This window comes from Squalius cephalus (genome assembly GCF_949319135.1).
Source record: "Squalius cephalus genome assembly, chromosome: 3".
NCBI classification, from domain to species: Eukaryota; Metazoa; Chordata; class Actinopteri; order Cypriniformes; family Leuciscidae; genus Squalius; species Squalius cephalus.
This window is the reverse complement of record NC_137124.1, coordinates 20,145,973-20,169,554: the sequence shown is the minus strand read 5'-3', so window position 1 is coordinate 20,169,554 and position 23,582 is coordinate 20,145,973. Positions and strand designations below refer to the sequence as shown.

Here is a 23,582-nt window from a genome sequence, read left to right as displayed (position 1 = left end):
TCTGAACAGTATTGTCAACCTATGTCCACGTTTGAACAGTTGACATAAATCATACTTAACGTAAAATATTAACTTAAAATGAGCGTAGCATCATAAACCTGATACTTTTCATGAAGTTCTTTGCAGCTTCGAGCAGCATATATAATTATGCCCTGAAGTATTGCATCCTCAAGATTGGTGTTGATATCAACAGTTTTAATATATGATGCAGGAGGGCGATCCAAGGTAGGAAGGCATCAGAGCACGTACGAATCCAATGTTAGCTCCTGAGATACCTTCATCTGATCGATTTTTGAAGGCAGCATAGATGTATCCTTCCAAGGCGTAGTGGGCAACAACACAGAGGTAAATGAAAAACAATGCAGTTTAACTTGAGGCGATCATCGGCGTCCAAGCACAATAGCTTTTGCAGACGATATAGTTAGGCTTTTCAATGTATATGTCTCTTTCCAAATAAAATATTAGTCTTTAAGTCTCTTTATGGAAATATTACTATATGTAGGCTACTATAGACACATAATATTGTGTCTCTTCTTCAATTGGACATACCTTCATTCATGCCTGCAACTTGACATGTGTAAATATCATTAAAATTAAGATAGAAATGGCTAAACTATTGTAGCCTACTGGGCTTTATTAAACTTTATGAAACTATAATAGATTTATTTGCGAGTTTTTACTAAAAGGCAATTTATTGTAAAATTTTCAGTCTTTAAACTGAGATCTTAAGGATTTGCTATCATGTGGCTCCCTCTAGTGGACAACATTAGTATAATAGCCTTCATCTCTGAATCACATTGATATAAATGGCTAATAATTTTTTTGAAAGATAACAATTTGTTGAATTATTACTTTATAAGCAGTAATTATACATTATTATATCGCTTGTTAAATTGTTATTTAACAATTTAACTGAGCACAACCACTTAGCACAACAACTGGCTGTGCGTGCACCCCTATTCCTAAACTCACTGGCCTACTTCAGACCTATGTGCCCCACAGAAGCTTGCGTTGCAAAGCAAGAAGAGGCACAAAATCACTTTCACTGACCTTTACTTTGACTGTTCCAAGCTGATGGAATGACCTGCCTAACTCATCCCAAACTAAATCTTTAGCCATTTTCAAGAAAAGGCTGAAGAAGCATGATTTGCTGTGTAACACTTGGTGTACTGGCTGTATAGGCTACTGCCACAAGAGGGCAGTAGATTGACTTTGAATTACCCCTTCCAACTCTTAAAGGAGAACTCCGGTCAATTTTAACATTGAGCTCATTTTTTTGTACATTTGGAGTGCTGTCAATACAGAGAACAACGACAAAAATCGGTGTTGCCGTGTTATCCTCTTTTTAAAATGTGCACCCTGTTGACATAAATGGGGCAAGTTTTAAACCTGCTTTTAGCCTCTTAACATCCTTGATGTGTCATTACAAGTGCACAGGTCATGTGAGTGATTCCTTCGGAGTGAACGCGGGTCAATCTGACTGCAGTAGATGTGAAAGATATGAATAAAAATGATGTTTATTCAGCCAGCGCACATACCTGTATTTACATCCTGTTTTCGGTCGAAGCCCACAGTAGTCAATTGTCGAGTTCTCCACTGTTGCTTAGTTACCTATGATCACGCGCGTGAACTCGACAATCGACTACTATGGACTTCGAGTGAAAACAGGAAATAAATACAGGTATGAACGCTGGCCGAATTAACTTAATTTTTATTCATATCTTTCACATCTACTGCAGTCAGATTCACCGTGTTCACTCTGAAGGAATCACTCACATTGGCTGTGCATTTGTAATGACACATCAAGGATGTTAAGAGGCTAAAAGCAGGTTTAAAACTTGCCCCATTTAAGTCAACAGTGTGCACATTTTAAAAAGAGGATAACACGGTGTAGGCAACACCGATTTTTGTCGTTGTTCTCTGTATTGACAGCACTCCAAATTTACAAAAAAATGAGCTCAATGTTAAAATTGACCGGAGTTCTCCTTTAAGTGCGGAACAGATCTTCACATCCTCTAGCATCCTTTAGTCATTTTATTAAAACTTAACAGGCGATTTAATTATAACAAAGCCATAATAAACTTTAACATTCATAGATTGGATCGATATGACAGCTCCTATAGGAATAATACTCTTTGTTCATAAAGTTAAATTTGAATAAAATGTACAAAAGATACAGTTCTCTCCTGGCCTGTTGATTTGTATGTTTACGTTTTTAAAAAAGCAAATTTTTCAATAATTCAATATTGTATCACATATAGATTAGGCCTAATATATAATGTCATTAAAGGCCCATAATCTTAATGATCTCAAGTTGAGGTAAAATTACAGCTCGAACCAGGGGAACTAGGAATGGCAGAAAAGAATGTGATGTATGTATTTGTCAATTGAACATAATGTATTTGGTATCTTGATAATGCATTGTTGAGCTTGTGTAGACCTACAGTCCACTGCCACACACCTTGTCGACATTCTGACCCTCGGTTATTGTAATTGAGTCCTCCAGGCCAACTATATTGTTATGATCACAGTCTGAAAGAGCATGAATAATAGAGAGTGTGCACTGCTGTGTGTTTTCTGAAGGTGGATGGCAGTACATCATCAGACGTGACAGTTTTTAATCTTCCAGATTAATGTCATTCCTCAGAAGCACAGAGGATAGAGCACTGAGGATGTTGTCATTGCTTCTCTCTGGTTTCCCTCTCTCCTTTCATTTCCCTCTCTTTTTTTCCCAAAAGCTTCAAAAACTTATGAAAAAAATCTACATGCTTATATATGATCTATTTTGTGATTGTATCAGAATATTGGTTTAAACATGGATTGGGTGAGTTGATTTTATTTAATCACCAATCTAGATGCTTAGTTTTACCTAATCACTTAATAAATCTCAAAACACATTCATTTGATATTTTTTGTCGATGTTCACAGGCAAGATAAGAGAATTTTTCGTGAAATTAAACTTGTTTACAACAGCTACAGGCTATAATTGCTATGGGCAGGCGTCTAGAAAAGCCCGCCAGCACACCCTCACAGAACTAAACACATATTTGTATTACAAAGCAAACTCAATTGTGCCATAGAGCAACCCTGATCAATCAGTCATGTGCTCAGAGACAAACCCAATCATACAGGCACAACATATTTGCACATACACTGCGATTCTAATGGACTGGAAGGGTAGAGGAGGCCAAACTCTGCAGGCCACATATAACGTAAACATTAGACGTCTCATTGAATTAGTATCACAGTGTGAAAGACAAAGTGCTGGCAAATGTAAATGAGGCCAGACATGCAATACTGCTGATTGGACTTATATAATTAGAATAATATTGCCAAGAGTCTTATTAAGAAGCAGAGGACATAAATAACCAGGGAGATGAGTTAATAGCAGTCGGCTAAAGTAGCTCTTAAATATGCTAAGGCCAGCTATTTCTGTTTATCCATGGCCCACTGATAATCTGATTATTGATGTGCGGGTGCTATCGGAGGTGAACGATCCCATCCTTGTGGTGCTGGATGCGGTGGCTATTTTAATTTCAATTATTCAGCTGAGTAATTAGGGTGAAGACAGCCAGTGAATGGCATCCCTCTCTGCCTTAGGAAAACAGTCACTGTGACCACACAACTGCAAAAAATTATATTAGAGCAACACCACCGTTCAAAAAGATTTTTTTTTTAAAGTAATTAATATTTTTATTTACCAAGGATGCATTAATTTGATCAAAAGTGATAGTAAAGGCATTTAGATTTTACAAATACATTTCAAATAAATGCTGTTATTTTGCTCTTTACATTCATCAAAGAATCCTGTTAAAAAAGGGAAACAGTTTCCACAAAAATTGTCCATTGTATCTTGTCTAGTTTTGTTTTTGTATCCGCTGTCGGTGAGTCTCATATAACCAAGTCAAATTCACGTTTTTTTGTCGTGTCGTGTCTGTGTCGGGTCGATGCCCATGCCTGGTGTCTGTTTCCGTTCCGGTGTCTGTTCCCGTGTCCGTTTCCGTTGTCTGTGCTGGTGTCCATCTTTCATGTCTGTATACATGTCTGTGTGCCGCTGTCCGTGCTGGTGTCCCTGTCGGTGTCCGTTTCCGTTCCGGTGTCCGTGCCGGTGTCTGTGCTGGTGTCGGTGTGTGTGTCCCTGCCGGTGTCCGTTTCCGTTCCGGTGTCCGTGCCGGTGTCCCTGTCGGTGTCTGTGCTGGTGTCCCTGCCGGTGTCCGTTTCCGTTCCGGTGTCCGTGCCTGTGTCCGTTTTGGTGTCCCTACCGGTGTCCGTTTCCATTCCGGTGTCCGTGCCGGTGTCCGTTTCCATTCCATGCTGGTGTCTGTCCGTTCTGGTGTCAGTGTCCGTGCCTGTGCCGGTGTCCGTGTCGTTCCGGTGTACATGCCGGTGTCCGTTTCCGTGCCAGTGTCCGTTTCTGTTCCCTGTGCCAGTGTTCGTGCCAGTGTCCATGCCGGTGTTGCCGGTGCCGGGGTCCATGGCGGTGTGCCAGTGTTCGTGGCGGTGTCCGTGTCCATGCCGATGTCCGTTCCGGTGGCGGTGTCCGTGTTTCATGTTTGTGTCCATGTCTGTGTGCCGGTGTCCGTGCCGGTGCCCGTTTCCGTTCCAGTGTCCGTGCCTGTGTCACTGCCAGTGTCCGTTTCCGTTCCGGTGTCTGTGCCGGTGTCTGTTTACATTCCGGTGTCCATGCCGGTGTCTGTGTCCATGCTGGTGTCCGTTCCAGTGTCCGTTCTGGTGGCGGTGTCCATGTTTCATGTCTGTGTCCATGTTTGTGTGCCGGTGTCCGTGCCGGTGCGGTGTCTGTGCTGGTGTCCATGCCGGTGTCCATGCAGGTGTCCATGCCGGTCTCCGTGCCAGTGTCTGTGCTGGTGTCCGTGTTTCGTGTCTGTGTCCATGCCTGTGTGCCGGTGTCCATTCCGGTGTCTGTGTCCATGTCTGTGTGCCAGTGTCCGTGCCGGTGCCGTTTCCACTCCGGTGTCCATGTCCATGCCAGTGTCCATTCCGGTGTCCATTCCGGTGTCTGTGTCCATGTCTGTGTGCCGGTGTCCTTGCCGGTGCGGTGTCCGTGCTGGTGTCCGTGCCGGTGTCCGTGCTCGTTCCGGTGTCAGTGTCCGTGTCCCTGCCAGTGTCCGTTCCGGTGACCGTGCGGGGTCCGTGCTGGTGTTCGTGTCCATGTTTGTGGAGTTATTGTTTTGTTTTTGGATCAATTTTGGATTTTAATAAACTGCACATGGGTTCTGTCAACTCGCCGTCAGTGTACTGATTGTTACAGAAAGCTAGACTCTTACCATGAACCCAGCAGTTACCATCCAATAACTCATTGTGCCCTATGTCACGGTCAGGAGGATTGTCCAGGTCTTTGCTCCACAATAGCCCCCTGATCCCCCGGGGTCATTTGCTCTCCTGAGGTGGTCATCTCATCCGCCATTGCTTCATGGTACATTGAGGACTTGGACAGTGGTCCCAAGTCCAAGTCCGGCGGTCCCAGAAATGATCCCTTTATCCACGGCACTGCCTGTGATGGCAACCGCTATGTGTTTGGGCCACGCACACTCCTCGCGAGGCGGCGGCGACAACAGCTACACCTCATCCTGAGGCAGCGGCGGCCTGCCTGTGATGGCAACCGCCATTCTGTGTGTTTGAGCCACACACACTCCTCCAGAGGTGGCAGCGGCGACGACCACTACAGCTTCTCCTAAGGCGGAGGTTCATCCCGAGGCAGCTGTGTCTTTTTCTGAACTCACTGCGCCCCACTTTATGGCAACGGAGGCTGTATGTTAACTCATTGTGCCGTATTTCACAGCCAGGAGGATTGTCCAGGTCTTCGCTCCACCATTTGCTGTCCTGAGGTGGTCATCTCATTCGCCATTGTTCCAAGGTCCAGGCCCACCAATTCTCCATGGTTCAAGCCCACCACTGCTCTGTGGTCCAGGCCCACCACTTTAGCAATAGATTTTATTCCCTCTTTATAAAAATAGCAATATTTTCTTTGCAATGTAAAACGTAGTTAGATGCTATATATACTTGTGAATAATTGGAGTGTCTGTGTCAGTGTGTCCGTACCGGTGTCATGTCATGTCTGTTTCATATCTGTGTCATGTCTATGTCATGTCATGTCATGTCTGTTTCAAGCTATGTTTGTTTTAAGTTATTGTTTTGTTTTGGATCAATTTTGAATTTAAATAAAGTGCACATGGGTTCTTTCAACTCGCCTTCAGTGGACTGAATGTTACAGGAAGCTATACCATGAACCCAGCAGTTACCATCCACCTTCGTCAAGGCAACCGGGCCATTGAGGACTTTGTTCAGGACTTTTGTGAACTTTGTTACCGGGTGGTTTTAATAACGTGGCTTTAAAGGACTTTTTTTATGCAGTGGCTATTTGTGTAAGCAGCAACTAGATTCTATTTCCACTGAGTGAAAATAGCAATAGATTCTATTTCCACTATATAAAAATTGCAATATTTTCTTTGCAATAAGTGTAAATAGTAGTTAGATGCTATGTATACTTATAAATAATGGCAGATACTATTTGCACCTCAGTGTTATACATTAAACAGTAAGCAATAATAACAGAGTCTGAATGATTGTGTTTATTCAAATTATTAAATGGATGCCGCTGTCATGGGTCTGGTTGCAGCAGAGATGAAACTGGATCTTAGTGCAGCAGTTTTTATTGAAAACAACATTAAACTAACAGAAAAGCTCAGATTTCTCAGGACTACCAAATACACGAACAGAACAACCAGAAAATAGAAACAAACTCTATACAGGACTAAACACGGGACTTAAATACACAGCAAAACAACAGAGGGTAATTAGACAAACCTGAACTCAACTAAGTTAATCAGTAACCAAGGATACAAACAGGTTCAGAAGACTGAACTAATTAACACATTAGAAAACTAACTAGGAAACACAGACATGAACAAAACTTGAAAAGAGCTAAAAAAAAAAAAACTCTAAACATAAAAAAATAATAATTTTAAAACGTGACAGCCGCCTTATTGGGACAAAATAATACCCTCCCTACACATTACCCCTACCTCTAACTGATAAACACTTTATTATTAAACACACGTTAGACACTTTTCAAATATTTTCTTCATTTTTATTTAAAATAAATGCCTTTCCGATCTGATATGTGATGGGAAAAGGGAGTAGAGCAAGTTAGGCAAAAGGCAGATACAACGATTTGCATAAAAACTTCGTGCCACGTGCCTTATCTCTACACTATTGCTACTTTTCACACTCTAGTGTCTTCCGTAATTTTGTCTGGCCCAACCAGACGTCAATGGGAGGAGGTAGTGTAAATAGCCTCTGCCAACAATGGGGGCTATTTGCACTTGCATTTTTTAATACCTTGCAAGCTTAAACATTTGTTTTTTTATGATCTACTCTATTGTACATTTTCCAGCTTGTTACAAATTTTCTTTTTGTAAAGAAAAAAACTTTTTTTGTGTGAAAAAAAAAGAAAAAGAAAAGATAATTCATTTGTGGTGGGGTCAGTGAAAATGACCTATTCATCTGAGAAAAAAAGAAAAGAAAATGAATAAGTTAGTGTAATCCTATAGGCAAACAATAAAAGGCAGCATGCATTTATATTTATATGGAGTCTATTAAATATTGCTTAAATAAAAGCAGACAGACTGGGGGAAGACGCATCTCATTATGAGCACTTTAAAGCAGTGCAGCCAGAACATTGTGTTGGCCTCTGCTGTTTTACATATAGATGCTGTGATTCTGTCATGGACCCCTATTCTGGTGACACCGGCCCTTTGCTAGATTGCATGTATAATTTATAGACATGGGTTGCCTTGAGTTCATTTGGTGTTGTTTATATCAGCTTTGTACTTTTCTTAATGCTAGTTGTTGATTCCTCTTGAGCGTGTCAAAACCTCAGTGCTAATAATTGATTTGGAGACTGAAACTTCTGCACAGGTTGTTCTGGCCGAGAACGTTAACTCACAGAGCTCTTAGAGAGATGAATATATGATTTCCCCCATTTCTGCCTTGCAGCTTTATGAAAGCTTGCACTCGAAGGAACAAAAAGAATACAGAATCAACTTATTGTCATATCTCGATTTATTATTTTGACTGAGGTGTGCACGATGACAGAATGAAAATGAGAGGATGTCAAACTCCTCAAGCCTCTGTCACTTGTCATCATAAAAGGTGGTTATGTATCAAAAGTGATCAAATTATTAATTTGCTTCTTGCTAACTAATAAGATCATGTTTCACCCTTCTTACAGAGATTTATAAATGCAGAATGTTTAGAAAAAAACATTCTGGTTTCATTTATATTTACTCTCTCATTTCAGATGGGTTGTTTGATGCCTCTCTGTCACGAGGAGACGTCGTGTTGAGTGCTCGTTGGGGACTTGCGCTTGCCCCGTGGCCACGAAGAGAGTGCAGTGCTCTCTCTCAGCCTACAAACAGAGACGCTTTCATTTCCGCGCCAAGCGTTTCCGCCCTGGGTGAGTTTCCCTTTTTTTTTTTATCTCTCTCTCTCTCATTCACTCTCTCTATCCAAACACACTCACTGCAATGGTGCTGTTACATACACACTATCAGTAAACAACAGATTTAGGCCTAAAACAATGTGACTCCCTGTAGACTTCAATTATTTATAAAATCAAACAAGTACGGCTGTTTGTTATGTGGGCGGCCTTTGATGAATATAAGATAAATGCCCTGCCTCAGTGAACAATCCTGCTTCCTTCCAAAACCAAAACAAAGTAAACTTATGCAGAGGCCGTGCACAGTGTCCTTCTCGTGTGTCAGCCGACCTCTTAAAGACTGATTCTAGTTATATCAGTGATCTGCATATATATATAGTACTTTAAAGCAGTATTAAAATGAGAAATAATTGGCAAAGAAAATGATGTGAACACACTACCATTAAAAAGTTTGGGGTTGGTAATATTTAAAAAAAATGCTGCATTTATTTAAATAACTGTTAATTGTTAATTAACTATGTTAGTTTATTTTAAAATGCAATTATTGACAAAGCTGAATTTTCAGTCTTCAGTGTCACATGATCCTTCAGAAATCATTCTAATATGCTGATTTGGAGCTCAAGAAATATTTCTTCTTATTATCAATGTTGAAAACAGTGTTCAAATTTTTGTGGAAACTGTGATACATTTTCTTCGAAATTATTTGAAGAATAAAAAGTGAAAGAAACGTTTAGAAATAATTTTTTAATTATTTGAAATAAAAATATTTTGTAACATTATAAATGTCTTTACTGTCAATTTTGATTAATTTGTAAATAATGCATCCTTGCTGAATACAATTATTTAAAAAAAATAAAAAAATACCTCAAACTTTGTTCTTTGTAGACATTAAGCACTTTAAGTTGTGTCTGTGTCTGTGCCTCCATACTAAAGTATGTGAATAGCTCCTCGCTAAAGTGGAAATACAGAGTTTAAAAAAGTGTTCTTTAACATAACCTTTGTATATTTCTAGGCTGTGTCCAAAACCAAAGCCTTAACTGCCTTGACTTTTAAGGAAATGAAACTTTGCATTCAGACATGTCTTAATGCTTTCAGCATTTTTAGCTTTCAGGCTCTCCATCTACACGTTTAAACCAAGTATGGCAATTGAAGGTTTGGGTGGTACAGAGTGCTGAATCTGCGAGTGAGATTAACTGTCATCCATACAGAAGCATGCACTGATCTGAGGTGTGTGTGTGTGTGTGTGTGTGTCTGTGTGTGAGCTCTTGGAGTAATTGATGGAGTTGGATGGGTATTTAATGTTGCGTGTTATGATGCTTGAGATTTTATTGCGGAACTTAATTACTTTTTTGTCCTTTGTTTTCTTTACGAAACAGTCTTGCCACAACAAACAGAAAAACATCTCAGGAAATGCGTAGGTGAACATTGTACCGTCCGTGAAAGGAATTACATAATGAATTTAAGATGCTTAAAGCACAAAAAAACATAATTCTGCAAGTCAGCATTAGCGTCTGAACAGAAAGAGCTCGAAGTCCATTATCATGTACAATTATTATAATAGCATAATGTGGTGAAGCATGTTTATTAATACTTTGTGGGCTAATGGCTGACCAAAATTAGGAAGCCGAAATTGAAGAAAAGAAAAGTGTTCATTTACATTCATTCAGTTGTATGGATGTTAATTATATTTAAACGATGTGATATATAATTATGAGTTATTATTGGAACAAGATGAGGTTGAGTAAATTATGAAAATTTTAATTTTGGGGGTAAACTATTGCTTTGAGAGTTATGACTCTATATGACAAAAGTTTTGAAGATAAATGTTTGATTTTAGATATCATAAAGCAATTCTTTACCTCAAACATTCCCAATTTAACAGCATAACTGTTCTTTCAAGCAGTAATTTATGTCAAGAGCCCTGAGACGTTTTTCTGTATAATTTCACAATTATTGAAATCAAATTCAGGTACGGCCTATCTTACATCTTTTTCACTACAAAAACGAGAGGAATAATTCCAAAAAATATTAATGCCTGATGTGTGTTTTCTTTTCTGCACCACTCATGGTGTTTCTGACGAAGAACAATGAGGATATATCAATGAGCTCCGTGGCCTCTGTCACTTCTCCCATCCCCTCGTCTTCTGCATGCTAATCAGCGAGATGGGTGCGCCGCCCTGCTAGATTATTATAAATGCTGTTTATGGTCCTGCTATGACAACTGTGAAGGGCACGGCAAAGAATTTATCATGGGACGGTTTCCCTAGCGTCAAAATGCGTTATGGTATTGTAAATGACCCTTGATAATGAAAGAAGATCCTCTTGTTTCCTGCAATAAGAGTGAATAAAACATCAGGCACTTCACAGGTTTATTGTTCGAGCATGGCTCATTGCAATTTGACTTCTCATTACAAAAGATTTTTTTCTTATTTCACTTTTGCCGAAGTCATATCGACAAATAAAACATCCATCACCTCCAGTGTTAGCTCAGTAAAAAGCAATCTTGGTTTTGTTTTTAAAGCAACATCTTAAAATTTAAACATAATCCACCAAGCAGTTAAATTAGGCCACCGTGCGCTCTATATTTTGTCCTGCCAAACGGGTAATGATACATGCTAACGGAGCCAAACAGGGTGCAAAGCTCATATGTTTGTGTAAGTATGCAAACATATGGCAGTGATGGAGAGGGAGGCATGGCCTCAGGGAGCCCTCGGCAGGAATGGCACCCTCTGCATCATGGCTCCTCTACAAAGGCAGTCGGAGACGCTCCACAGACCTATCGGCTTCTTCCTTCTGTCAGTTATTTGTTAACCAAGCAAGTGCTCAAATAGAAATGTTGGATACATATTCGACTGTTAATATGTAAAATAGGTTTAATCTTGCAACAACAAAAAAAAACATAATTTTTTTATTTGTGATCTATTCATTAGTGAATCTAAACATGAAATGTGAGTTGTTAGTACTTTATGTTCTGTTCTGTTTATTTTAAAATAATGTTATTTAGCATAATCTACACTGTAGATTTGTTAAGCTAATGTAGTCAAGTTGATATTAAATCATTTCATTTGACTTTTTAGGCTACCTGACAGAGAAAAAGCCATAAGATAAAAGTAGTACAGACTACAAACTAAAAGTATGTGTTTTTAGAACATGAAATGTTGTAGAATGGAGGGTCTAACAATGTCCAATGAATACAGTCCCAGACCAGATCAGTTTGAGCTTTACAGCCGACAGTAAAACATTTTAGTGGCGAAGAAATTTGGGTCTCGTTGAAATCTGGCCCCGTGTTGTCATGGATGACATACGGTTATTTTTCGTGAGGCTGAAACATATTTTATCATAATCAGTATATGACGAGAGAGTGGGGCCTTCACACATCATTGACTTTTCTTGCTTAGTTAGATGGTGAAGGTCAGAGTTCTTAGCCTTTATGGTTGTTTAACTTTAAAGAATTATGGCATGTAAAGAACACACCCCATTTATTTTCTCCTCAATTGGAGGCTGGATTCTCGAAAGTACAAAGTGGTTTTCTTTACCACAAAAATAGAGGAATGAAATACTTTCAGATTTTGAATCTTAAATGCTCAGTAGATATTATTCAATTCATGTCAGGGCATTTATATCCTAATTTCTTTTTTAACTGGATCAAAACATAAGATTGAATAACGATACTCAGAAAATCAGGTATCGTTGACAGAATGTATTTGAATATTTTATATTTATCAGTGGTTTATAAAATATGAATCTGCAGTCACATGACTCTGATGTCAATAGTTTACTTTCTTTGTCATGTTACCCTACTTTGGTGTAACACTGTCAGCCACTGATCGGTTAATGTAATTTTTTGCATTGGATTACCATGTTTGAGAGAGCAGTGATTATGACCACTAGAGGGAGAGAAGAACCATAGTTATCAGTGAATACAAGCTCAAATAGTCCTAATATGAGCCCAGAGAAGATATATATGTGTGTGTGCTTGTGTAATGGTATAATAAACACTTTAGCACATTCAAAATGTATAATTTTTTTTATCATGAATTTCGATGAAAAATGTTCCTGCTTTTGATCCACTCTTAAACTCCAACCTACAGCTGGAAAAAGTTAGTTATAAGGATTTTCTACTTGGTGGCAAGTCCAAGGAAAGCTGGGAGGTTTGTTCTCTGTTTCAGACTTTTAGGGACTGACTATGTCAGAACCTCTTGTATAGACTTCAAAGCTACCTGTGAATGAAAGCTACCCGTTGTTCCTTTCAAACGCAAACTTGGTAAAATTAAAAGTGCTTCACAAGCGCATTAGACCACCAAGCTCTGAATTACCACTCCAATAAACAATGTGATGTTGACACCGCCCCCTCTTCAGTCCTGTGGAGCTCTAGGGTGGGAGTCTTTCTCTTTTTCAGTAAGAGGCTTTACTCCAGTCTTATTTTACCCTTGTAACTGTCTCTTGTTGTGCTGAGTTGGGGTCTTTCTGGGTGTTTTAATGAGTCAGGAGTGGGCACCGTGACCCAGATATATAAAATCAATCATTTCAGGATGGTGACCACAGTACAGTGTACATAAAACTTCAACATACTTACCTTCAATATAAATGGACATTTTGCTCTAATTTTGAACCAGAAATTATATAATTTTTTGGGAGCATTTTGTATGATTTTAAATAAACAGTCACAGAAGATATTTATAAACCTTGCTTAAAAATGTTATGCATTAGTTAACAAAATATCAAGTGGTTTATTTAAAAGAAATAGAAATAGCACAAGCAGACTTTTAATGCAAATTCATTCTGTGTTCATACTCTTCTCTTGATGTCAACTGGTTTCACAAAAAAAAAAAAAAAAAAATTCTTTTGAGATCAGTTTGTTTAAAAGTAATTGGAAAAATGGCACTTTATCACTTTTCGCATGTCATATGATTTAATATTTCATCTAATGCAATCATCTATTTATGCATCATGGTGACTCCTTGAAGTAAATATTCTACACAAATATGTTTTTCTTCTTGATAATGAATGGGGGAAACTGTTCTAAATTTTTTCACTGAAATTCATGACATTCTATAACAGGGCAATTGTTAAAAAATGGTTATTTATAAACAATTTACTTTTAAACTGAGAATTGATCAATGGCCAAACTTCCCACTGATGATCAGAAATGTAAACATTAATAATGAGCCCCTAATTAAACCATCAGAACTTTATTCAAACACTGTGTCATGAATCAGACGGTTTATGAGTTCCTGAGAGCTTTGTTTGTTGTAATGGAACTTTACCAGGAGGCAATCTGTTGTCACGGCAATCAGCTGCCACTGCTTGAATAAATCATTCTATTCAGCTTCAGCTTGTTCTGTTTGATTTGCTTTGACCTAAATAGTACAGCTCACATCGAGGTACAGTTGCTCTTTGTGTCCATCTGTACCTCTCAGACTTTCTAGGAAAAATGAAGCCTGCTGTTTGCATTTAGTTAAATAATCAGATCTATAGACTCCGAATGTATATCCTGCAGTCAAGAACAGCGAACAATAAATAAAACAGTTAAATAAAAATCTGCAGGATGTTATTTAAATGTGAAATTGGTTTATTTAATTGTGTACCTAAACTGATTCGAGCAGATTTAACATTCTGGCTTTTAATTGTAAAATTAATATTGTAATATATATCATAGTTACAGTTGTATTAGAGTTCTGTATCCTTCTTTGCTCTAGATGGGAGAATTGGACTTTTCAGAATGAAGACATGGTCAGTTTCTTCCATCCATTTTGTGAAAATTGGCTGAAGGGTAAAGGGGAGCAATCAAATTGACCCTTATTTAGAAAGAGTGCTTTTATGGAGGCTTGAGTAATTCACTCTCACAGAATACTAACTGCTTCCACCTTATTCAGCCCACCTCTTTCTTGAGGCCACGCACCTGTGGAAGATAGAAACACCAGTCTCTGCCCATCCAGGTGTCAGTCACACTATCATAATGCTCTATGGTTCTGTGTTCAAATACCATCTCATGTGTGATGTAAAGTCAGACTACAACATCTACAGTGAGTGTTTTTAAGAGTTAAAGGAATAGTCCCCCCCCCCCCAAAATGTAAATTCTGTCATCCGTTACTCACTCTCATGCATGTCGCTCCAAATACATAAGACTTTCGTTCATGTTTGAAACGCAAATGAAGATATTTTTATTAAAATCTGAGAGATTTCTGTTGCTCAATTTGAAAGCATGCTCGAGTTTCCACTCACCAAATTTGAGTGCTCTATGTATGTTCGCTGATCAATGTTTACATGTGACTAAAAGCCTAAATTAAATGTGTTCATTATATAAAGCGATCACATCTCTTCAGAATACTTGGTTTAAACCTCTCGATCTTCATGAACGTTTTGAAGTGTCAGAGTTTTGGGTGAATAGACTTTCAATGGGGGAAGAAAAATCTCTCAGATGACAGAATTTTAATTTGTGGGTGAACTATCCCTTTAAGAGCCATCACAACATTTACCCCTGGTTTCCCAGACTAAAATGCACGTTTGAGCTGTTTTTACTGAAATATGTTTTAAAATATGTCAGTGCCCCTGTTTTGTCTCAAGATGCACTCCAGTGATGTTTTTTTTTCTAGTGTACATTTATAAAAGCTACTTAAAGGGATAGTTCACCCAAAATATTATCCCACGATTTACTCACCCTCGAGCCATCCTAGGTGTAAATGACTATGTTCTTTCAGACAAACACAATCGGAGTTATATTAAAAAATATTATAGCTTTTCCAAGCTTTATAATGGTAGTGAATGGCGGTCCAAAAAAGTGCATTCATTCATCATAAAGGTAATCTATGGGGGGTTAATAAAGTCCTTCTGAAGCAAAGTGATGGGTTTTCGTAAGAAAAGAGTAACCCCTAACGCAATATGACATAGGAGTAGCGTAAGCTTTAATGCCTCTCGCGGTTCAAACATAGTTTATAACTTCAAATGTTTCAAAAGTTTCAATATGTATATGTTTCACATCGCTTCGCTTCGCTTTGCTACGCTATATTAAAATTAGTTTTTAACATAACTCCGATTGTATTCGTCTGAAAGAAGAAAGTCCAACCTGATCTCACGGGAAAACGTACAAATTCTATGAGGTGGCTAATTCGTACGAATTCATACGACCTCACTCGTATGAATTAGTACGATTTTTGCAAAATCGTTCATATTTTACGAATTGCCCAATTCGTATGAATTCATATGAATGACCTACCCCTGACCCCGCCCCTAAACCTATACCCATCACGTGGGTTTAGACAAATCGTACAAAATTGTACGAGTGAGGTCGTACGAATTCGGACGAATTAGCCAACTTTTTATCATTCGTACGAATTCACGAATTGGTCGTGAGATAGTGTTGGAAAGTCATATTCACCTATGGCTTGAGATTGGTAAATCATGGGGTAATTTTCATTTTTGGGTGAACTATCCCTTTAAATATCCTAATTGAACTAAGGTCTAATCCTGGCTTAATCTAAGCCCTGTTTGTGAAACCAGGCCTTAGTGTGTTATGTAAAACACCATCAGCATCATTTTAAACATTCAGCACAGCTTAAGTTAAAAAATGGAAGATATAGTTCTGCTTCGAGTTGTTCCAAAGAAACAAAGGATTTGAAAGGCAAGTGATTTCATGGTAGTTCAAACTACACTACTCATTACTAATTATCTTCTCATTGACTTTGTAAATACATTGACAATAGAACAAAGTTAACATGAACAAAGCACAGAGGAGTTAATCCCAATTACAAAAGGTCAGTTATTAGTTCCTGACATTGGGAAGGACTTAACACAGATCAAAGAAACTCAGGCCATTGTTATGAGCCAAGCAGAAAATGTACTCTTCCTTCCTGTTAATGCAACACTGGGAGAAGATATTTTAGGAAATGTTTCAAAGCTGTAAGTAATTTGCTGCCTTGGTTAGTTCATTTGTTACTTGCAAGGTTGTATTATAATCATTTGAGTCTAAATTTAGATTTAGAAGCTGTTTAGATACAGGTTAGAGATTTTAGTGACCACAGAGGATTTTAATACTAAAAACATAATTTGTGATAGGTATGCTTGTGTTCCTTCTGGGATTCCTTAAAAATGCGACTCAAAGCTGGAAGCAGCACCTGACCCCCAGCAATTCGCAACCCTAACCCTTTATCCGTCCATCTCACTCTGTGCACAGAAACACGCTGCCCTCTCTCACCTCAGGTGCGACTGACTCTTTGAAGTGTCATAGAGGTGTTAGTTTATGAGAAACAAGGAAGATTCCTGCTCAGCCTAAATCAACTTGTCAGTCATCGGCTGCAGGGGAAACAGCAGAGCTAAGCCTGTCATTACACTCGCACATTTAAAACATCACAACACCTGAGACCAGAAGACGCCCCAGAGCGTCAGTTAAGGTAGGGTGTTAATAATTGAATTGTTATTGTGAAAATGGCTATTTGGGTTGTTTGGAAAAAGTAACGTCGTAAAAAGTGTAGTTATGTCAAATATTTAGCTACCTGTTTATCTACTTGCCAATAGCTGATGATGAGCGAGATTATGCTCCTAATGTAAGAGTTTCAAGGGACAAGCAGATGTTTCATTCCTAAAATTGTACTTTTTACCAATTGGACCAACTTGTGACAATATTTCCCTAATTTAACTTGATTCAACTAAAAAAATTCTTGACATTCCATGACAATTAATGCTGATGCCTCTGGATCCCAGTAAGTGTTATTGCGTGTTTCTTTCAGCGTATGTGTTTTCAGCATTACACAAGAGCAGCACCTCAAGGCCTTGTCATCTTTAGGGAGCTGTCAGTCATCTGCTGTTACAGTATAAAGGTAGAGGGTCATTGGCGCCACCTTATCAGATCAGAACCAGACTTTGTAATATTGAGTGTTCAGACACTGAACTCCTTCAAGGCTTCTACTTATTAAGCCCTTCAACAAAACAATTAAGTTTGGAGTCAGTAAGATTATTCTTTTTTTTTTCAAAGAAGAAATAATATTGAAATATAAAATATTGTTTTCTCTTTTGATATATATTTTATAATGTAATTTATTCCTGTGATGGCAAAGCTGAATTTTCAGCAGCCATTATTGTCTTCAGTATCGTGATCTTTCAGAAATCATTCTGATTTGGTGCTCAAGAAACATTTCTATTTTGAATGCTGAAAACTGTTTTGCTGCTCAATATTTTTGTAGAAAATGATATATTTTTTGCAGGTTTCTTTGATTAATAGAAAGAAGGAAAATAGAAAAGAACAGCATTTATTTGAAACAGAATTTTTTTTGCAACAATGTAAAAGTCTTTACTGTCATTTTGATCAATTTAACGCATCCTTCACTGAAAAAAAATGATTCGTTGAATTTAATCAATTTTTTTATGGTAAGTGGTTGCACACAATTGATTTTAGCTACATTTAAACAAATGCATTAAGTTGAACTAAAATTGATTAAGTTCAACTTAATGCATTTGTTTAAATGTAGCTGTGTGCAACCACTTACCATAAAAAAAATTGATTAAATTCAACGAATAATTTTTTTTCAGTGCTGCTGAATAACCGTATTCATTTCTTTCAAAAAATCTTAATGATCACAAACTTTCGAGTGATACAAAAAGTACAACCGATTTAATGTTAAACGATGGCTAAGAAGGTCTATCATTTCGGGTGATTGTTCATTTGCCCATAGTGTGCTATTAATGATTGTTCCTCTGAAAGAGACAGAAACTCTAAACTATTGTACTTTTTTAGTGTTTTTGGCATTGGGCATCAGCCACTTTTACATTGTGCGTTGTAAACTCAAAAACTTACACACACAAAAGCGTGCTGTTCTTCTCACTGGAGGTCTCTTAGTGAGACAAAGCAACTGCATTTGCCCACTCACAACACCAAACACACAGACACGCAGGGGATTGATCACTCAGACCAGCATCGCTGTGTCAACGGACCCAGTCGCCTGGCAACATGCTGAAAGGCCTGAAGTGCATTGACGGGACACAATAGTCCTGGCCAGTGTTTGCTGGGTGATGTTTTATGGCTGACCAAACAGTCCTTACCGCTCTTGCTCTACTCCAAAAACTTGAGAATGTTTACTCACAGCAATTTCTTTTACATCGTTCTGTGATCAGTCATCTGTTCAGCTGACAAAGAAATAAGGAAGGTAGTCGATTTTCATTTTAAAATTCCTTTTTATTCTAGAAACTTATATTTTAACATAATTTTGACAGTACTTTGGGTATTTTACTTTACGTCAGAAGTCCAATGGTCAGTGGATGACATTTGTTGCTTGAGCTAATAATGGCAGTCCCTCCCAGTGGTGTAATTTGTCTCACAGTCTCTGCTTAGAAGCATGAATTAAATGTTGACACAGTGATTTCATGCACACACAGGCGTTTGGCTGGGTCGAGCAGAGATTCTCCCTTTGCACCTGCTGCTTCTTTCAGCTACAGCCATGCTGATTATTACGGGTTAGCTCAAATATCCTTGCACTGTGAATCCTGTACAAGAATCCAAGAGAAATCAGGCACATTTTCCTGTTCAAACAACGCCTTGTGTTGTCTTATCTCACTGTTTGAACTTTAATTTCAAAACAGGGCTTGTTTTCTCACTGAAGTGTTGTACTTTTTAATACTTAGGCCTATTCATTTTCATATATTTTTTTAAATAATAATAATATTTTTAAAAGATTATTGGAAACTATATGGATAAATACGGCAGATTTATTGATATTACCTCAATTATTAATTATAAAATTTCCAGATCAGAAATGCACAAATGCAAAGCATGCACCAATTTGTATTCATTTCACATAGTTTCAAAAGTAAAAATAAAATAAAATTTGTTTAGATGTTTTGCAAAGAAGACAACATTTAAAAAACTTTATTGAAGAGTGAATCAACATAGAAAGTGTCTGATTGTGTGTGTGTGTGTGTGTGTGTTCATTTGTGTGTTTGATTTTCAGTCTCCAGGCTCCACAGCTTGTTGATTTACGGCCATATAAATATCCTTGCCATCCCCTGCCTGAGCATGTTCAGGTATTTTGCTCATAAATATGCACGCCCCAAATTATTAATCTCACAGTGAGAAATAAATAAGGCTATTTAGCTTACTGCTGGAAAAAAGATCTCCCCAAATAAGTTCTGTGAGTTGATTTCAAGCTTGATGACATTAGTTTTTCTAGTGTGATTATAAATATCAGGTTCCTGTCCATTCCATCTCCTGTGTATGGGTTAAGGCTGCAGGCTCATTATTCAGGCCACTGGCCACATGCATGAATAAATGGATAAATTACACATGCTAATTACCTTGGATGTTTCTCCATAATGCATTATATTAATTAAATGCATGCCAGTGTATGAAATGTGACTACAAGGTACAAGGTACAACATACAACATACTGTATCGAACAAACAACCTAGACTAACCTTCATCTGTGTCAATACATGATAGCCACTAAGACTGTGTCTTAAAGAGTTTGACCAACTAGCAGCAAGACAAGAGGTAATTATTCTTAATTTTTCAATTCAGATTAGACAAAACTACCATTTTATGTAACAGATTAAAAAAATTAGGACCAGTCTTGAAGAAAAAAATAGATGACTAACTTTTAAGACAAGTCTACGCAGTTTATGCAACCGACCACAGATCATTTATGGCATGTTATACATTTGCTTTTTACATTCTGTATACATGATTGTATGTTGTGCTGTTATTTTTACAGCTTAAGTTAATGGTTTACTAAAATGCTGCAGAAAGACAGCAGAAAAAATATATTATTCAGTAATTTCAGTAATATTAATGTATATAAAAAACAGCTGCTTTTTATTTTGACCAATAAAAATGTATTTAAGTTGAGTAAAAGTTTAAAATAGCAAGTCTCTTGACATTGTAGTTCATAGATGTATTTACGTGGGATCAAATTATTTAGCCACACTTAGAAATATAAAGAATCTAATTGCAAAAATATCAATTAATATCGGTGTAGTAAGTCACTTCCCCTTAACTTCACCACAGGTATTTCATTAGTTTAACAAACCATAAAGTTTCCACAAGAGTGTATATTGTTTAAAAAAGAATAATAATAATAAAATGTTTTTGTGCAATTTTTCATAATGCCACTTGGGTTGATATTTCGTTATCCAAAATATTAACTCGTACATTTTTATTAAACTTTATTTATTTATTTTAAATTAAATGATTAGCCTATTATTATTTGTTATTGGTAGCCTACAAATTTTTTATATATATATATTTGGGTCCGCTAGTGTAGATTTTTTATATAAAGACTGTCAGTAATAAAATTTAAAAATTGCTATATGCGACAAGTCATCGATTGAGGAAGTAAGCTAAGTATGCAATTCCGGCCCGTTTATCAGATAAGTTTTACTGGCCTACACTCTTGAATTGAATAAATTCCCCACCGATCTTACTAAAGTTACAAAGCATTTAAACAAGCCCTCCCTTTCATCTTTAATCGACAACCAACTGTCCACAACAAGTGGTCCATGAGCTCAGAATTTTGTCTCTTCCTTTTAATTTCACAAAAGTGTTCGATGATTTTATTGTTGTTACAGTATGCTGCTGATTCAAAGCTCTTACTCTGTATGTTGGTCAACTCCATTACACAAATTAAAAGGACAAGTCTCAGGATATTTTAATAAGGTTTGATGACAAAGTTTATAATTTATTTCAGGTGTATATATACGTGAAAAGCAGCATGCTATAGTACATAAGAGCATGTCAACATTATACAGAAAACTTATATACAACAGCTTTCACTATATTTTCAACGAAGCTGATAAATTAGACTGAGCATTGTTCACGGAACAATATCTCTTGCGATATTTGTAACGTCACACCAAAAGTGCATTGTAGGAGTATTTCCATTTTTATTTTTCTACACTGCCACACGGAAAAGCTGCAGCATCTGTGCTTATACATGCAATCCTAAATCCCTTTTCAGTTCCTTTACTTGGTGTCGATGAGCTTTAATGGGTAAGTAGCCCAAAATTATAAGATACAAGTAAAATGATCTACATGGAGAATGTATTGTAATTCATAATCATACTTTCCTAAACTCTTTACGCTCTGTTCTATAACATTTTCATAGTCAATTGTGCATTTTCCAATAAGATTCTTAAACTTTAATAATATGAGGTAGCCTAATGACATAATGTCATTGAAATATTGAGCTGTAATAATCAAACTTAACAGAATGTTTAATTTCACTGTATTTCGAGAAAATTGAAACAATTTCAGAGATATAGCCTATGTTTTGTGAGTTTTCTTGTCTTGCCTTTTTGTCGAGTGGATGTGTAAGTAAAGTTTCAAGTCCCACTTAAAGTTTTAAGTGACCTCTTGACAGTGCACGGCGGCCGAATGGAGCAGCGAGGTCGGGCTCGGTGTGGCAGGGCTGCTCTGTCCGGGAGAGGTCGGGCTCAGGGACTGTGGAGAGCCGGAGAGGAAGGCTGGAAGGCGCGCCTGCAGCGTCGAGATGGACGGAACCGGAGCCGGGGTGGGTTTGATTGGTACAGGGATCGCCGGTAAACTTTGCCCGCTATGACTCAGGGATTTGAATGGTACTCCATAGGCAGTATACTCAGTGTCTATCACATTACTGCTGTACATGTGGGGCCAAGCCGTGGTCAACTGATTGTGTATTTGATAACCCGTAGACATGGACTGCATGGTAGAGAAAGCAAGACTTCCTGGCATTTTGTAATCTCTGGCGATTATATTTTCAATGGCAAAGGGGTGTTTGAAAGTGGAGGGTTGTGAGACACTTAAGTTGTAGCTGGTCATCTGAGGTAGATGTGTCCCTAAAGTTGTCATTCTGAGTTTGGCTTGTTGCTGGAGGTAATGCGCCGCGTCTGAGGGTTTGTGCAGGTGCTCGGAGGTGATCATCACTTTGAATCTCTTGCGGCGCCTCAAGAAGCTCCCGTTTTCGAACATGTCACCGCAGCTGGGATGGAGAGCCCAGAAGCTGCCTTTCCCCGGCTGGTCCGGTCTTCGCGGGATCTTAATGAAGCAGTCGTTGAAGGAAAGGTTGTGGCGCAGGGAGTTCTGCCAGCGCTGCGTGTTATCTCGATAGTAAGGAAACCTGTCCATGATGAACTTGTAAATTTCGCTGAGCGGGAGCATCTTCTCCGGGCAACTCTGAATGGCCATAGCGGTTAGCGAAATATACGAATACGGCGGCTTCTGGTCGCTGTACGTGTTTCTTCCAGGACGAGGCATTTTCTAAGTGAATTAGCCTACCTTGAGTTCACAGAGTCAATGACAAAGAGCTTCAGAACACTCCGAGTTTGTTGAAAATGTCACACTGATCCGAAGTAAAAAGTCAGACATCTTATATGCAGGTGCTTCAGGTGACACTCGCTTAGCTATCCATTCTTGTAAAAGTTTTGAGCAAATTATGCAGTTCGTTTCATTCGTTTGTTTTAGGATTTTGTGAAATGCTGTCCATTAAAAAAACTTAAAATCTCAACGTCTTCTCTCATGGCCTCACTCGGAGGAGTTCTCTGTGTGTGCGCTAAAGTCTCTGAGCGTCTGTCCCCCTTTTTCTGTGTCTCTTCAAGTGCTCTCTGTGTTGTCACATGACAATCTTCCTCAAAGGAGGGGCGCGCGCACTGTCTTCTAAACAGTTTTCATTTACACCTCTTTCACGCGACCCGCTGAACCAATAAAATTAATCTCCTCCGGAGAACAGAGCGCGGCAAGAGGCGACTGGATGTGAAATGCACCTGGCTATTTTGTTTGTGAACTTTGTAAACACAGCATGATGGCACACTGGCAGTCATTTAGGTGGGGGAAACTAATAAGGAGGAGAAGCCTATGTCTTCTCAGTAGCTCTGGCGTAAACCCTTAGCTTTTCGTTTAAGCTCAGGTTGAGTTGGGACACCACAACCATTATAACCATAATTAAAATCCTTTCGAAATTATTCTGAAGTGGATCTTTTCCAGTTTTGTTTTTATTTCTAGCTATTTGTATTTTTTTTTAAAAAATGCCTTTTTCTAGGCACGCTCCTAATTAATTTAATAATTTATTTTTATAGGCTAAATTAATAATTAATACATTAACAATTTTTTTTCCCGTGTTTGTGTTGTAAAAATTAATTTAGGCTAATTCATTTTCAACTCAAATTC

At 38.1% G+C, this 23,582-nt stretch overlaps 1 protein-coding gene across 1 annotated transcript; it reads right to left on the bottom strand.

Annotated features, from left to right (window-relative positions):
- Positions 1 to 21,708: 21,708 nt before the first annotated feature.
- foxb1b (forkhead box B1b) lies at positions 21,709 to 22,994 on the bottom strand. Its single transcript, XM_079867354.1, has one exon. It carries the CDS (start codon positions 22,671 to 22,673, stop codon positions 21,783 to 21,785), a length of 891 nt encoding a protein of 296 aa, XP_079723480.1. The 5' UTR covers positions 22,674 to 22,994; the 3' UTR covers positions 21,709 to 21,782.
- Positions 22,995 to 23,582: the final 588 nt, after the last annotated feature.

Bases quoted from the DNA above. Each gene is read 5' to 3' on its own strand.
- foxb1b (XM_079867354.1), bottom strand. From the start codon at position 22,673: ATGCCTCGTCCTGGAAGAAACACGTACAGCGACCAGAAGCCGCCGTAT.